This window comes from Cervus elaphus, chromosome 22, assembly GCF_910594005.1.
Source record: "Cervus elaphus chromosome 22, mCerEla1.1, whole genome shotgun sequence".
Lineage (NCBI taxonomy): Eukaryota > Metazoa > Chordata > Mammalia > Artiodactyla > Cervidae > Cervus > Cervus elaphus.
The window spans coordinates 22,355,219-22,370,483 of record NC_057836.1 but is presented as its reverse complement, the minus strand read 5'-3'; the positions used below and the strand labels follow the sequence as shown (position 1 = coordinate 22,370,483).

Below are 15,265 nucleotides of genomic sequence, written 5' to 3'. Positions count from 1 at the left end.
ATCACAAGACATAATTACTTTCAAAATACAGTTTATCAGAATAATGACTCAACTTGGCTAAATACACATACAGATATAATGCTAGTTTATTCTGTCAATAAACCTGTAAAAGTTTAGGAAGAGAGTTTTCAAGTAGAATAAAAATGTACTTGTGTTATACTTAATGCCTGTAACTCAGAAGACATAGCTGTTTTTATTAAACCTATGATATGAAACTATGGTCTCACATACCAAAGATTTGCCTAAATGTTTTTTAATTTGGATTCTTAAAACATTTGGGTTAGTTTCTATAATTAAAGTTGTGAAACTATAAGAATTTTAATTTCCTTAACTCCTGAAAATCTCTTCTATTAGCACTTTTTGTTGTTTTTATCTTAACAGGTTTAGTCACACACCATACAATTCAAGTGTGTAATTCAGTAGTTTTTAGTTGTTTCATAGAATTGTGCCAGCACTACCACCATCAGTTCTACTCAGGATAGAACTCCCTTAAGGACTTTCATAATGTAAAATTAAACTTGGCAATACCAAGTGAAGGTAGGGAAGTAATTTTATATGTATAGACACATCATATATATAGATACATATGTATATATAATACATATGTATATATACACATATATACATGTATACATATATATAGATACATATATATCTATATATGTGTGTGTGTGTGTATGTATATATGTGTCTGTCTATATGTGTAAGATGCATACACATGTACACATCAGTTAAGTCAGTTCAGTTCAGTCGCTCAGTCATGTCCGACTCTTTGCGACGCCATGAATCACAGCATGCCAGGCTTCTTTGTCCATCACAAACTCCGGGAGTTTACTCAAACTCATGCCCATCGAGGCGGTGATGCCATCGGAGATGGCTCATCCAGACCTCAAGGAGAGGTCTCGTCCCCTTCTCCTCTTGCCCCCAATCCATCCAAGCATCAGGGTCTTTTCCAGTGAGTCAACTCTTCGCATGAGGTGGCCAAAGTATTGCAGTTTCAGCATCAGTCCTTCCAATGAACACCCAGGACTTATCTCCTTTAGGATGGACTGGTTGGATCTCCCTGCTGTCCAAGGGACTCTCAAGAGCCTTCTCCAACACCATAGTTCAAAAGCATCAATTTTTTGGCGCTCAGCTCTCTTTACAGTCCAGCCCTCATATCCATACATGACTACTGGAAAAACCATAGCTTTGACTAGATGGACCTTTGTTGACAAAGTAACGTCTCTGCTGTTTAATATACTATCTAGATTGGTCAAAACTTTTCTTCCAAGGAGCAAGTGTCTTTTAATTTCATGGCTGCAGTCACCATTTGCAGTGATTTTGGAGCCTCAAAAAATAAAGTCTGTCACTGTTTCCACTGTTTTCCCATCTATTTGCCATGAAGTGATGGGACCAGATGCCATGATCTTAGTTTTCTGAATGTTGAGTTTTAAGCCAGCTTTTTCACTCTCCTCTTTCACTTTCATCCAGAGGCTCTTTAGTTCTTCTTCGCCTTCTGACATAAGGGTGGTGTCATCTGCATATCTGAGGTTATTGATATTTCTCCCAGCAATCTTGATTCCAGCTTGTGCTTCTTCCAGCCCAGCGTTTCTCATGACGTACTCTGCATATAAGTTAAATAAGCAGGGTGACAATATACAGCCTTGACGTACTCCTTTTCCTATTGGGAACCAGTCTGTTGTTCCATGTCCAGTGCTAACTGTTGCTTTCTGACCTGCATACAGGTTTTTCAAGAGGCAGGTCAGTTGGTCTGGTATTCCCATCTCCTTCAGAATTTTCCACAGTTTATTGTGATCCACACAGTCAAAGGCTTTGGCGTAGTCAATAAAGCAGAAATAGATGTTTTTCTGGAACTCTCCTGCTTTTTCGATGGTCCAGTGGATATTGGCAATTTGATCTCTGGTTCCTCTGCCTTTTCTAAAACCAGCTTGACTACCTGGAAGTTCTCGGTTCATATATTGCTGAAGCCTGGCTTGGAGAATTTTGAGCATTACTTTACTAGCGTGTGAGATGAGTGCAATTGTGCGGTAGTTTGAGCATTCTTTGGGATTGCCTTTCTTAGGGATTGGAATGAAAACGGACCTTTTCCAGTCCTGTGGCCACTGCTGAGTTTTCCAAATTTGCTGGCATATTGAATGTAGCACTTTCACAGCATCATCTTTCAGGATTTGTAATAGCTCAACTGGAATTCCATCACATCCACTAGCTTTGTTTGTAGTGATGCTTCTTAAGGCCCACTTGACTTCACATTCCAGGATGTCTGGCTCTAGGTGAGTGATCACACCACTGTGATTATCTGAGTCATGAAGATCTTTTTTGTACATTTCTTCTGTGTATTCTTGCCACCTCTTCTTAATATCTTCTGCTTCTGTTAGGTCCATACCATTTCTGTCCTTTATTGAGCCCATTTTTGCATGAAATGTTCCCTTTGTGTATCTAATTTTCTTGAAGAGATCTCTAGTCTTTCCCATTCTGTTGTTTTCTTCTGTTTCTTTGCATTGATCGCTGAGGAAAGCCTTATCTCTCCTGGCTATTCTTTGGAACTCTGCATTCAAATGGGAATATCTTTCCTTTTCTCCTTTGCTTTTTGCTTCTCTTCTTTTCACAGCTATTTGTAAGGCCTCCTCAGACAACCATTTTGCCTTTTTGCCTTTCTTTTCCATGGGGATGGGCTTGATCCCTGTCTCCTGTACAGTGTCACGAACCTCCGGCCATAGTTTATCAGGCACTCTGTCTATCAGATCTAGTCCCTTAAATCTATTTCTCACTTCCACTGTATAATCATAAGGGATTTGATTTAGGTCATACCTGAATGGTCTAGTGGTTATCCCTACTCTCTTCAGTTTAAGTCTGAATTTGGCAATAAGGAGTTCATGATCTGAGCCACAGTCAGCTCCAGGTCTTGTTTTTGCTGACTGTATAGAGCTTCTCCATCTTTGGCTGCAAAGAATATAATCAGTCTGATTTCGGTGTTGGTCATCTGGTGATGTCCATGTGTAGAGCATTCTCTTGTGTTGTTGGAAGAGGGTGTTTGCTATGTCCAGTGCGTTCTCTTGGCAAAACTCTATTAGCCTTTGCCCTGCTTCATTCTGTACTCCAAGGCCAAGTTTGCCTGTTACTCCAGGTGTTTCTTGACTTCCTACTTTTGCATTCCAGTCCCCTGTAATGAGAAGGACATCTTTTTTGGGTGTTAGTTCCATAAGGTCTTGTAGGTCTTCATAGAACCGTTCAGCTTCAGCTTCTTCAGTGTTACTGGTTGGGGCATAGGCTTGGATTACCGTGATATTGAATGGTTTGCCTTGGAAATGAACAGAGATCATTCTGTCATTTTTGAGATTGCATCCAAGTACTGCATTTTGGACTCTTTTGTTGACTATGATGGCTACTCCATTTCTTCTAAGTGATTCCTGCCCACAGTAGTAGATATAATGGTTACCTGAGTTACATGTACACATAGGAACACTTAAATAGAGAGCTTACTACAGCTTCAGTTTAAAGTTTCAGCTCACTGATGGTTTGTATAAAAGAGCTCGTTCTCTTCCTTCCTTTATTTTTAGTTGTGTTGCTGGCAGATAGGGCACGTTGAGGTTCCAGCTCAGTCACTGTGAAGTCTACCATCTTCCCACCATGATTTGTGAAGGAGACCTTTTGGATTTTCTTTGCCCTGACATGTAATCTCATGGAAACTGTGGACGACATTTTGAGTGAGGGATGGAAGAGAGACCACAGGCTGTCTGGGTGTCTCAGAAGCTCGTTTGAGTGGATAAAAAGATCCAGTCTGTTTGCAATTTGTTTTTTTGACTCCAGGTCCGAGAGTCCCTAGTGGGTTGCTGCTGCTGCTGCTAAGTCGCTTCAGTTGTGTCCGACTGTGCAACCCCATAGAAGGCAGCCCAACAGGCTCCGCCGTCCCTGGGATTCTCCAGGCAAGAACACTGGAGTGGGTTGCCATTTCCTTCTCCAGTGCGTGAAAGTGAAAAGTGAAAGTGAAGTCGCTCAGTCGTGTCCGACTCTTAGCGACCCCATGGACTGCAGCCCACCAGGCCCCTCCGTCCATGGGATTTTCCAGGCAAGAGGACTGGAGCGGGTTGCCATTGCCTTCTCCGCCCTAGTGGGTTAAAGGGAGCCTTAAAGTCATAGTGACTATAGGGAGCTGAGGGTTGGTGTGAGAAGAGTGGATAGAGGGGTGGAGGAGATTGGGGTGTTAAAGGAGGACAGTTAAGGATTCATGGGGAACTGAAGGGAAGCTTGAGGGTGGTAAAAAGGAGAAAGAGAGAGGATGATGGAAAAGGGGAGGTTTTAGGGAGATCCATCCTGTTTCTCAAGGAGGTTATGGAAGTTCTAAATTGTCTTAGTAAAAGTTTGCCGTTTTTGAAGATACTGGCCTGAATTAGTGCTGTAATGGTGAAGCATGTCAGATAAGATGGAAGGGTGCTCAATGGAGTGAGAATTACCTATGGGATTAGATAGTTAAACCAGACATGAGACTTTGAAAGAGCTGGGAAAGAGTATTCCTTTGTGAGGACCCTAGGAAATGCCCTTCTGTCATCTCCACTGTAGGAGTTGGGAAAGAGGCCTCACAGAAGAGCTGGGAATATTCCCACTCAACAGTTGGAATGTGATGGTTGAGGTGTGTTGGCTGAGGTGTGTTGGGGTCAGAGAGTCAAAAAAATTCTTTGCTGGAAAATATTAAAGTAGCAGCTTACCATGTTGTAGCAGATAGATGGCTGTAGCACTGGTTCAGGATTTAAACTCAGGGACAGATCCCTGAATCTCTTAGCAGGAGAGGAGTTGAAATGACTCTCGCAATGTGATTATTGAGGTGGGGATGGCACGGGTCCGTAGCTGAGTCCAGTCTTTATCCAAGTCATGTCACTACACAGACGTCAAATAAAAACAAATTCCTACTTGGCAAGGAGAGATTTTATTTGAAAAGGCTTTTGCAATAAGGAGATTGCTCTGACCACAAGGTATGCAGGTATCTCAGAATCAAACACAAAAAGGGCTTTCAGTGCATAGTACCAGCAGGGTCTTTGTGGGAAAGTGGGACAAGTGGGTAGAGGTTAATGGATGACATGACCCGGGCAGTTTTAACAGGAGGGGTGTGTGTGTGTGGTCAGCTGATACTTCAGGTGAGTGCTTAGGAGAGGGTGTTCTGGATTGGCTTGCTTAAGCTCAGAGCTCGCCAAAGCTCAGGGGTTTGTGGGGAACAGAGAAGCCTGACTACTGGTCAGACCAAGTCAGGGTGTCAGCTGGGCATTTGTGTGCATTTGCCCAGTACTTAATGCAAAATCCTTCTGGGATTTTAGGAAGTATATTTTTAGATCAGGTTCTGAAAAATTCCTTTGAAATATTAGTAAATATGTTTTTTTGTATGACTGTCATACAGTGAACTGTGTTCGTAGGCATTCCCCAAATTAGTTAAAAGATATGGCTCTTCTTCCCAAGTGGCAGAGATCCTAGTTGAAGAAGGAAATAAACTTTAAAACTTTCGTTATCAAATAAATTGTAAAGACTGTAAGCGTACAACGAAGGAAATTGAGTCAATTGGAAAGATCCTTGGAATAGATAAGGTTTGAATCAGGACTTGCTTGCTTTGTGAGGTGGGAGAGGTATGAAGTGAGCAGGAACGTGAGTACACTGTGGTGATGAGGTATGATGTGCTCACAGTTGATGCGTTAAAAACTAGTGTGTACCATTCAGAGACTATGCAGGATAAGGTAGAGTCACAGGTAGAAGTCACCCATGGAGCCCAGAGGTATTGAGGCTTTTTAATTTTAGGCAAAGGAAATCAGAAACCTTTTTGAATTAGATAAAATAACAAGTATTAGAAGTAGGCTTCCTGGTGACTCAGATGGTAAAGAATCTGCCTTCAATGCAGGAGACTCAGGTTCAATCCCTGGGTTGGGAAGATCCCCTGCAGAAGGGAATGGCAACCCTCTCTAGTATTCCTGCCTGGAGAATGCTATGGACAGAGGATCCTGGCAGGACCCCTCAGGACCCCGTCCATGGGGTCACAAAGAGTCAGACATGACTGAGCAACTAACACACACACATGAAGTAGAAAAGGGAAGGGAGAGAGTGTTGAGATCTTTTACTATTGAGGTAGTTTAGCATGGGGTAATGAAGGGGTAGAGCAGGGTAGTGGTCTAAAAAGTGCAAAACAAGAGGCAGAGATAAGGACCTGCTAAAGAAGAATCAACAAGATTGTAATTGGCAGACGGCGGGAGGGGGTGGAGAGAAGGGGGAAAGGAAGGTGTCAAGGATGGCTCCATGACACAATAGAGGAATTAGGGAAATTGTGGTACCATTGACTCTTGAGGGTTTCCTGTGGGAGAAAGGTGATGAATTTAATTTTATGGCAGGGAGAGATGGCCAACTTGTATAATTTTCTTGTCCATACTCTGTTACTAAGTAAGAAAGTATAGAAGAGATTATCTGAGTTTACCTGATCATAAGCAGCTCTAGTCCAGTAATTTTCAAGTCATCTCCAGCCTGAGTTTCAGTTCTGCTCATATAACTTCTTGTTGGCCATCTCACCATCCTGTTTCTTATATCTGCAGTGGTTCCTGCCAGGTCCCTCCTATCAAAATTTTTTTTTTTAATAAAGCTAACCTTTCTATCACCAAAAGAATAATTAACCACAAAATCTTACAATATTGATGTACACTTCATTTAACCATCTGTTAGCTATTGACTGTTTTAGTCCAACTTCCCACCTTTCACTCAACTGAAACTGCTTCCTCCAAGTTTTCATAACCAGATCCAACTTGCCTTATCTGTCCTTAATTCTTGACTTTTTTGCAGCATTCAAAAATGTTGACCAACATACAAACTTCCTATGTGACCCAGCAGTCCCACTCCTAGTTGTTTATTCAAGAGAAATGGAGTGTATGACTCCACAGAAATTTGTACATGAATTGTTACAGCACCTTTACTAATAATAGCTAAAAACTGTAAACAGTCTGAATGTCTACACACTGGAAAATGGATAAACAAATTTTAGTATATACATACAATGGAATTCTGCTCAACAATAATGTTGATACATACAACAAAATGGATGAATCTCAAAAATATGCCAACAAAAGAGTAGACACTACAAGAGTCCACAGAAATCTAGATAACAGGCAAAGCTAAGCAATAGCAACAGAAAGCAGATCAGGGGTTGCTGGAGCCAGGAGTAACCGGGATGTACGGCAAAGGAACAGAGAACTTGGGGAGTGATAGAAATATTCTGTGTCCTGATTGGAGTGGTTGTTACAGTTGCATACACTTATTAAAGTTTATTGACCTGTACACTTTAAATATGTATATGTGCATTTTATTGAATATAAATGATAATGTAACTTATATACAAAAGAAATAAGATTTCACAGAATGACCAGTATATGTATACCATTCAAACGAGACGGGATATGAGAGGTTGAGATCATTGAGCTTCGTAAAAGGTCTATTTCCAGTTGGAAAAAAAATGTTGACTGTATCCCCACCTATGTAGAATGGTCTCTTTGTAATATAGAGTTAATTCTGATGATGATGCTCAACTGCCTTTTAGTTTCAAATAGAGGCATAGACTGAGAAAGGAGGAAGGGAAGGTTGTCATTTGAGAAGGTTGTCATTGATGACAATGTTGAGGAGGATGGATAGGATATAAAGAGATTTTTGAGAGGTTTTAGATGTTGGGATGTATAATATTTCCTTCACTTCCTGCTTCACTGAGATTACTTTGTGAGATGATGTGGGATGAAGGACTCAGAGCATGGAATTTGTCTTCAGGAAAGCAGAAAAAGGTTAGAATGGCACTAGAGAAAGATTGGTAGGAAGTTAATAAAGGAAAATAAGGATTTCTAAGTTCTTGTGAGGGTTCACTAAAGAGATACGTTGGTGATTATTTGAGTTAGGAAGTCTGAAGGTAAGCTCCTAATACTGAATGCATGGCATATATGCTATAACTCAGGGAAAGTGTGTGGGGATCCAGCGTATTTCTTTAGTAGATTAAAACAGTATTAGCAATCAAATTACACCTTTTAGATATCCCATGCTAAATAGATATTGGTGACAATACTGTAGAAAGTATTCAAGTATCAGAAGGATGTTTGGACAGGATGAACTCTGGGATTTCTTTTTAATAGTGTACATAGGTTTGTGCATAGTCCTTTAGAAGTCCTCAGTTGTAATCAGTGTTTCTAACTTAAATTAACTTGTCCACTCCTCCCCCCACCTCCTTTTTTTTTGGTTACTCTTAGGGTTTGTGAGGACTTAAATGACCAGAAAGGATGTTTGGATTTTGTAGACCAGATGTTTAGTAGAAATGATAACGTTTGACTTGAAAGTCATAAAAGACACTTAGCTGCCACTTAATGCCGTACGCAGGTTTTGTATAGTTTTCCAAGGAAAGTACCATAAAGGTGCCCAATAAATATCAGATTATTACCACCCTTGCATTTTAAATTGTAAATGTTTTGGGGCTATTTCTTAGCCTTATGCAGCACTTAGCAGTTTATCCTTAACTAATATGACCTTTTTCCTGATTTTTACAGTGGACGCATAGTATGAGGGACTCAGTTTTAGATAGTGCAGTGAACACAATGCCGACTGATAAATCAGTGTGATGTATTAAGGGCTGAAGTGGAGAAGGAACTGGCAACCCAATTCAGTACTCTTGCCTGGAAAATTCCATGGATGGAGGAGCCTGGTAGACTACAGTCCATGGGGTTGCAAAGAGTCGGACACGACTGAGTGACTTCACTTTCTATAGTTCCTTTTGGAGGAGGAAATGGCAACCCACTCCAGTGTTCTTGCTTGGAGAATCCCATAGACGGAGGGGCCTGGTGGGCTGCAGTCTGTGGGGTTGCAAAGAGTCGGACACGACTAAGCAATTAACACACATTAAGGGCTGAAAGGAGCCAAAAGTGAATCTGTGATGGAAATTTACTAATTTGCCAATAGCAGCTGTAGGTACACAAACAGAAAGGGCTGTCACTTTTTGAAAAAGCTATCCGCCAATTTGTTTTTAACTAAGAAAGTTGGATTTAGACTTACTTAGAAGGAAAGTTCATGTTGTGCTTACTGATGAAAATAGTGGACCTCATAAATCTGTTTGGCCAGCACAGCCCATAAACTGGCTTAAACATCACTTTTTTCTTTACTCTTTTTGAACACTTTAATTTTTCTAGGATAGGCTTTATGTATAATTTTAGTATTAAGTCTTATTCGAAGATCATTCTAATAATAATATAAAGCAGTAAAAAATAGTTGTATTAAGAACTATGTCTGCCAGACTGAACAGTTTTGTTAAGGTATACTTGATAATACAATAAATTACACATAAGTAAAGTTTAATGAATTTTGACATACGTGTACACTTCTGGAACCATCATCAGTCACTACAGTATAGTCATCACCTACAAAGGTTTCCTCATGCCCCTTTATCATTCCTCCTTCCTTTCCTTTTCCACTTTCTCTCCCCACCTTCAGATAACCACTGAACTGCTTTTTGTCATAATAGATTAATCTGAATTTTCTAAAATTTTGTATAAACAGTATGCAGTATATACTTCTCTCTGTCTGACTTCTTTCATTCTACATAACTGTTTTGAGATTCACTCAAGTTACATGAACAGATAGTTCATTTGTTTGGGAGGAGGGGGCTATGTGGTGCGGCATGTGGGGTTTTATCAGTAGTCCACCAGGGGTTGAACCCAGCCTCTCTTCACTGGAGGCTCAGAGTCTTAATTACTGAACTGCCTGGGAAGTCCCAATAGTTCATTACTTTTTATCCTGTGGATATATCACAGTTTATTCATCCATTAGTCTGTTGATGACATTTGGGTTGGTTCCAGCTTGGGTTATTACAAATAAGCTGCTATGAACATTATACATAGGTCTTTGTAGTGACATTATACTTTTACTTCTCTGATGTAAATATCTAGACATGGAATGGCTGGATCATATAGTAGGTTGTTTATTCATTCTTAAGAAACTGCCAAGCTGCTTTCCAAAAATGCTGCACCATTTTACAGGCCCACCCTCAATAAAGTATGAGTGGTCCACTGGCTCTATATCCTTGTCAAATTCTTTTTTTTTTTCCCTTGTCAAATTCTTGAAATGATCAAACTTTTTTATTTTATCTGACAGACTATTTTAATAAGAAAAGACTATCCTGGTGGAATTGATTTCCCCCTCTTGCAAGTCTGTTGTATTTAAAACGCTGCAGACATAATGCTTTGTTTGTGAAAAGATTGCGATAGTTTCCTATACATTTATTTACTCTTTGATAGTATTTGTTCACCATTGTTGATTTGAAACTCAGTTTATGGGAATCGATGCATTTTGTTCATTTTGACTTACGTACTTTTCTCTTTTCGTTCTAGCGGCCCCTTTGTTGCTTTATGCAAACAGACGGGACTTGCGATTGGTTGATGCTGCAAATGGCAAAGAGAATGCTACGATTGTAGTTGGAGGCTTGGAGGATGCAGCTGCGTTGGACTTTGTGTTTAGTCATGGCTTGATATACTGGAGTGATGTCAGCGAAGAAGCCATTAAACGAATAGAGTTCAACAAAACTGAGAGTGTACAGAATGTTGTTGTTTCTGGATTATTGTCCCCTGATGGGCTGGCATGTGATTGGCTTGGAGAAAAATTGTACTGGACAGATTCTGAAACTAATCGTATTGAAGTTTCTAATTTAGATGGATCTTTACGAAAAGTTTTATTTTGGCAAGAGTTGGATCAACCTAGAGCTATTGCCTTAGATCCTTCAAGTGGGTAAGTTTTGCATAATGTACAAAGGTTATTGTATCTCCTCCTGGCTGTTTTCTTTCCATTAGCATAGACACCCTTCACTTCCAAGAGAAAATAAACGCTGGACCTCACTTCTAGGTTCTTTGGACTTCTTTGTCAAGTAGACTTGAATGTGGGAAGTTAAGTTAGGTCATGTTCTTAAAGTAAGGTGTGTCTATAAATAGTTTTGTGTTTCTAGTATCACTTAGGGGATAGCCATGTTTATAATTCTTGTTTTATCTTCTGCATATTTTATAATTATGAGAGAATAATTAGAAGGCAGAGAAGAAGGAATGATAATAAGAGTGGTATATGATAGCGCAAATCTTCTTTTTTTCATTTATTTTTATTAGTCTCAAATCTTCTGAATCTTATACCTTTTATTATATACACCATTTTGTAATACTAGTGTTTTTTTTATTAAGCTGATTTTTTAGTATGTCAGTGTTGAATGAAAAAAATTAAGTTGTTAACTCATATCTAGTTCACTAAACATGTATTTATCATAAAGTTTATTTTCTAATAAGAGAAACTTGAAACTGGGCAAATCTTACTGTGTAGAATGTGAACTGGTCCCCAGGTGCTTCTCTCTCACTGTGTTTCAGTCCTGCCTCTATGATTCCTTGCTGTGTCTCTGTTGAACACATTGTCATGCCAGAGTCTGTCATAGCCAGGTGTAGATAATGAAATGTGAACCTGAAATGAACTATTATTAATTGGTTAAAATCTAAAGATAAGTACCTGTGAATAGCTCTTTTAGTACTTCTTCTTTGACTTTCAAGTATATTGGAATGCTTTAAAAACTCATTTATAGGAGGGAGTGGATTAATATTATGTAATAAGTTAAAATTTGGGAAAAAATGAAAGAAAAGTTTATGTATGTTCTTTTGTCTCGATATCAGATCCTTTTGGTGACAAAGTCTTAAGACAGTGCCGTATTACAGGAAAATGAAAAGCTTTGTCTGACTATAAAAGATAACATGGGCAATAGTGAGTGAAATTTTAGAGTGAGAAGTTCTAGAAAGCATATATATATACTTGATATAATATATAAAAATGTATTTTTAGAGAAGCACTAAGAGGTGTTTGCTAAAGTCAGATGTTCTTTTAATAAAGCATCAGAAAATATTATAATGACCCTAGTGGTAGGAAACAGGGTTGTGTGTTCCAAGGAGTAGGTCATAGATGTTGAATGTATGGTAAACTGTCCTGATTGAAGAATCTGGTTCTTGAGAACGTGCAAGGTGTTTTTGAGAAATGCAGTCTGTTTTGCCAGCAAAGTTTAAGTCTCAGGGAGTGATGAAATGTCTCTGAGGCTACTGCTTTGTAGAACATATAGGGTTTTGTTGCCTTCCGTGCTTATTAGGAAGTAATACTTTGATGAAAAGATAAATAGTTCTCCCCCTCTCCTTTTTGACAGATTCAATCTTATAACTCTAAGGATGATGGAAATTTTCCCAAATATCTATTAAATGGTTAGTATGTTCAGAGCTCTGCTTTTTTGTGTTCTTGGGGAGAGATGGGGAATATCTTTAAGGAGTTACTATTTAAGGAGAGAAAACTTAGGAGAGAACTTTTCCTTCTTCAGAGCATGTTTATTTGCATTATGTAGTGTGTATGTGGAGAGGGAAAGTGTTAAATTAGAAGAGCCACAAATCTCTTAAGGATAGTACATAGTTACGGGAGGTGAATTTACAGGCAACTCTTTTGACTATTCAGGATCTAATAATTTAATAACTAAATGAGTCATTCTCATTTTGTCCCTTAAAACTTGAGCTTTACTTCTTGCTGGTAGGTCTGATAAGTGTCTTAGGAAGTAAGTTTCCCATGTGATGAAAAAGTACATTAGTGTTCATGTGGCTTAAATATTTACTAATGTTTGAATCTCGAATTTGCCAGACTTAGCAAGTAAAGGATATTGTTGGAAGAATCAATAATAATGTACTTTGAAGGTGACAGTACTGTTATTTAAGCTTCTGAGGGACATTCACTGAAGAATATTTTTCCTGAGGCCTGCATGGGGTTTTGGTCAAACACTCAAATACCTTTCATTATTTGTGATGTCTGCAGTTAGTGTTGCATGTGTGTGAGTATGCATGTGTAAATTCACTTTTTGAACTCTTTTATCAGTTCTCCGAAAGTTTCTTTTAATTTTTGGAAAGTTATTTCGTGTTGTATGACTGTTTTTTACATTGTGCAACTGGAAGCAGATAAAATTCAGCCAGATGGTGTCATTTCATACTTAGCATGATGAGGCGTGTTTAAAATTATATTTTAAACTTCTGCATTTAAAAATATATTTTATCGAACAGTTTTTTCAGTATTGATCTTAGATTTGTGTTAACACTTTTAGTTTTAATGGAATAGTAATTTTGGATTGAATTATATCACTCATATCAATTGTAGCAAACAGGAGAGATGATTTCCAGATTTATTTTTTAGGGAAAAAATGAAGTTTGCTTACCAGAGAAAGTACATGAAAACAGAACTGAGGAAAATGGTGGCTGTATCAGAGTTCCGGGATCCTAGGTTATGAGGTTCAGAAGAGCTGACTGAGCGCTCTCACATCAGCTTATGTAAAAGGAAAGCTCTTGAATGACTGGCATTGTTTAAGCCCTGGGAACTGGTGCAGACATCTGTGTGCTTTCAGATGTATGGAGTTCTTTGTGCAGTCAGTTCATTTAGCCTAGACTGAAGGAAGATTTTTATTTCCCTCTCTAAATTTGGCTTCTATTAGCCTGAGATTTTTTTTTTTCTTCTTTGAGTGACTGGCAGTGTAGAATTCCGAATAAGGAACGGGAAAAACATGTGTATGGAAATGGTTCCAGAAGTGAACAATCGTAGTTACAGAAAGCAGTATCCTTGCTTTATGATGAGAGGTGATTCCTATGTGTCTGCTCCTGATGGTAGAGCTCCTGAATCTAATCCACAGCAACTGTTCTAATCTTAGAGATGTTGAGGAGCTGCAGAACTAGTTCAGTGGAAGGAGAATGATTTATAATTTCCCTGTCAGTTAAGTACGTGTAGTTGTCATAACTTGAGTATGTTTAAAAGTATTTTCTATACTGGTATATCCCAGATGACTAAAATAGTTGCTGCCACATAGTAGATGTTCAGTAAATGTTTCTTTTATAATCCTATTAATTGTCCTTGAGAGGGACATTTGTTTTCTAAGCAATGTAAACTTTTTAATGTGGTCTTGTGAATTCTAAGTCAGTTTGGCTTTGATTGCAGTTGTTAATTTGAAACATGGTTAAGATTTTTAGTCTTTTCATTAGAAGTTATCAAGATCATATTTTAAAGATACACTTATTGGAGCATGTTTCATGTCACATCTAGGTTTGTTAATTACCAAGCAAGTTCCTTTGTTTTCTTGGATATCAGTTTCCTCATTTCTAAATTGAGTTCCTTTCAGTTTTGAACTTTAAAAGCCAGACATTTAAAAAAAGTACTCTTATCTCATTTTTATTTTTTTATTTTTACTTTTTTCTCTGTCTCATTTTAAAGACATTATTTAAGCTTTAAAAGCCAGATTTTAAAGAAAGTACTCTATCTCATCTTAAAAATTGTCTTTTACGGTTACACATTCAGTCTAATTTAGGTATTTTATACTTATAATTGTGTTTCTCAGAACAGATTCTTTAGATTTTGTTTCCACTGCCCTTATTGCACATGCTGTCACATTCAGCCTCCTTTTTTTTAGGGCTGTTTCACCTCTAAAACTAGCTTAAACCTTTTTTCCAGTTCCACTCGATATAAACTGAAAAGTACTTAAAAATATCAAAGGATATGTTTCGTATGAAGAATGGAAAATGTGGCCCGTTACTTTCAGGCGGGTTATATATATATTCAGATATGCTTGGAGATAGGTGTTTTTGAAATTATCTAAAAAGCGTGTGTTGGAAAGCCACTAGTCCAGGAAACCTGTATTAATAGGTTTACTTTACTAGCTTCTGGGATAGAAATCAAGGCCCATGGAAGTTAAAAATTTTTTTTTAAGAATTAATAAATAAACGTGTGTATTTAATTCTATGTATTCTCAAATGTTAGTATCTATCTTTCCTCTTACGAGTGTCTTAACTCTCATCCAGCTTTTAATCCTTTATATCTAGTGATACATATCACATCTCATTGAGTTTCGATTGTGTGGTTTACTATTTTTATGTTCTGTATCTCCAGGCCTACTTTTACTGAGGGAATATTAAAAGGGAGTATGTGCAGTATGACTAAATGACTCTAAGGAGCCTAGTCTTTTAATAGCTTTCTTTGCCTTTTATCAATAAATAAAAGCTTTCCTTGCTTGCACAGTGACCTTTCGATTTATCCTAGCAAAGAGGAGAATGATATTTTATGAGAGTAATGAATATAGGATACCTTTAGCTGAGTTCTCTGCATTTTGGTGCTGTTATTTATCCTTGCTATATTTCAGTGTGACTGGCTCTTTAGAAATTTTAGCAAATTAGTTTGATCACACCTGATA

General features: G+C 38.2%; 1 protein-coding gene across 6 annotated transcripts in view; it reads left to right on the top strand.

Annotated features, from left to right (window-relative positions):
- LRP6 (LDL receptor related protein 6) overlaps positions 1–15,265 on the top strand; it is a 173,332-nt gene that overhangs the window by 12,000 nt on the left and 146,067 nt on the right. For 5 of the 6 annotated variants that reach the window (XM_043880589.1, XM_043880586.1, XM_043880587.1 and 2 more), the window contains exon 2: positions 10,377–10,770. The exons of the other annotated variant lie outside the window; for it this stretch is intronic. In XM_043880589.1, coding sequence (XP_043736524.1) covers positions 10,377–10,770 — 394 coding nt within the window. The remainder of the gene's footprint in view (positions 1–10,376; positions 10,771–15,265) is intronic. 6 annotated transcript variants of the gene reach the window in all.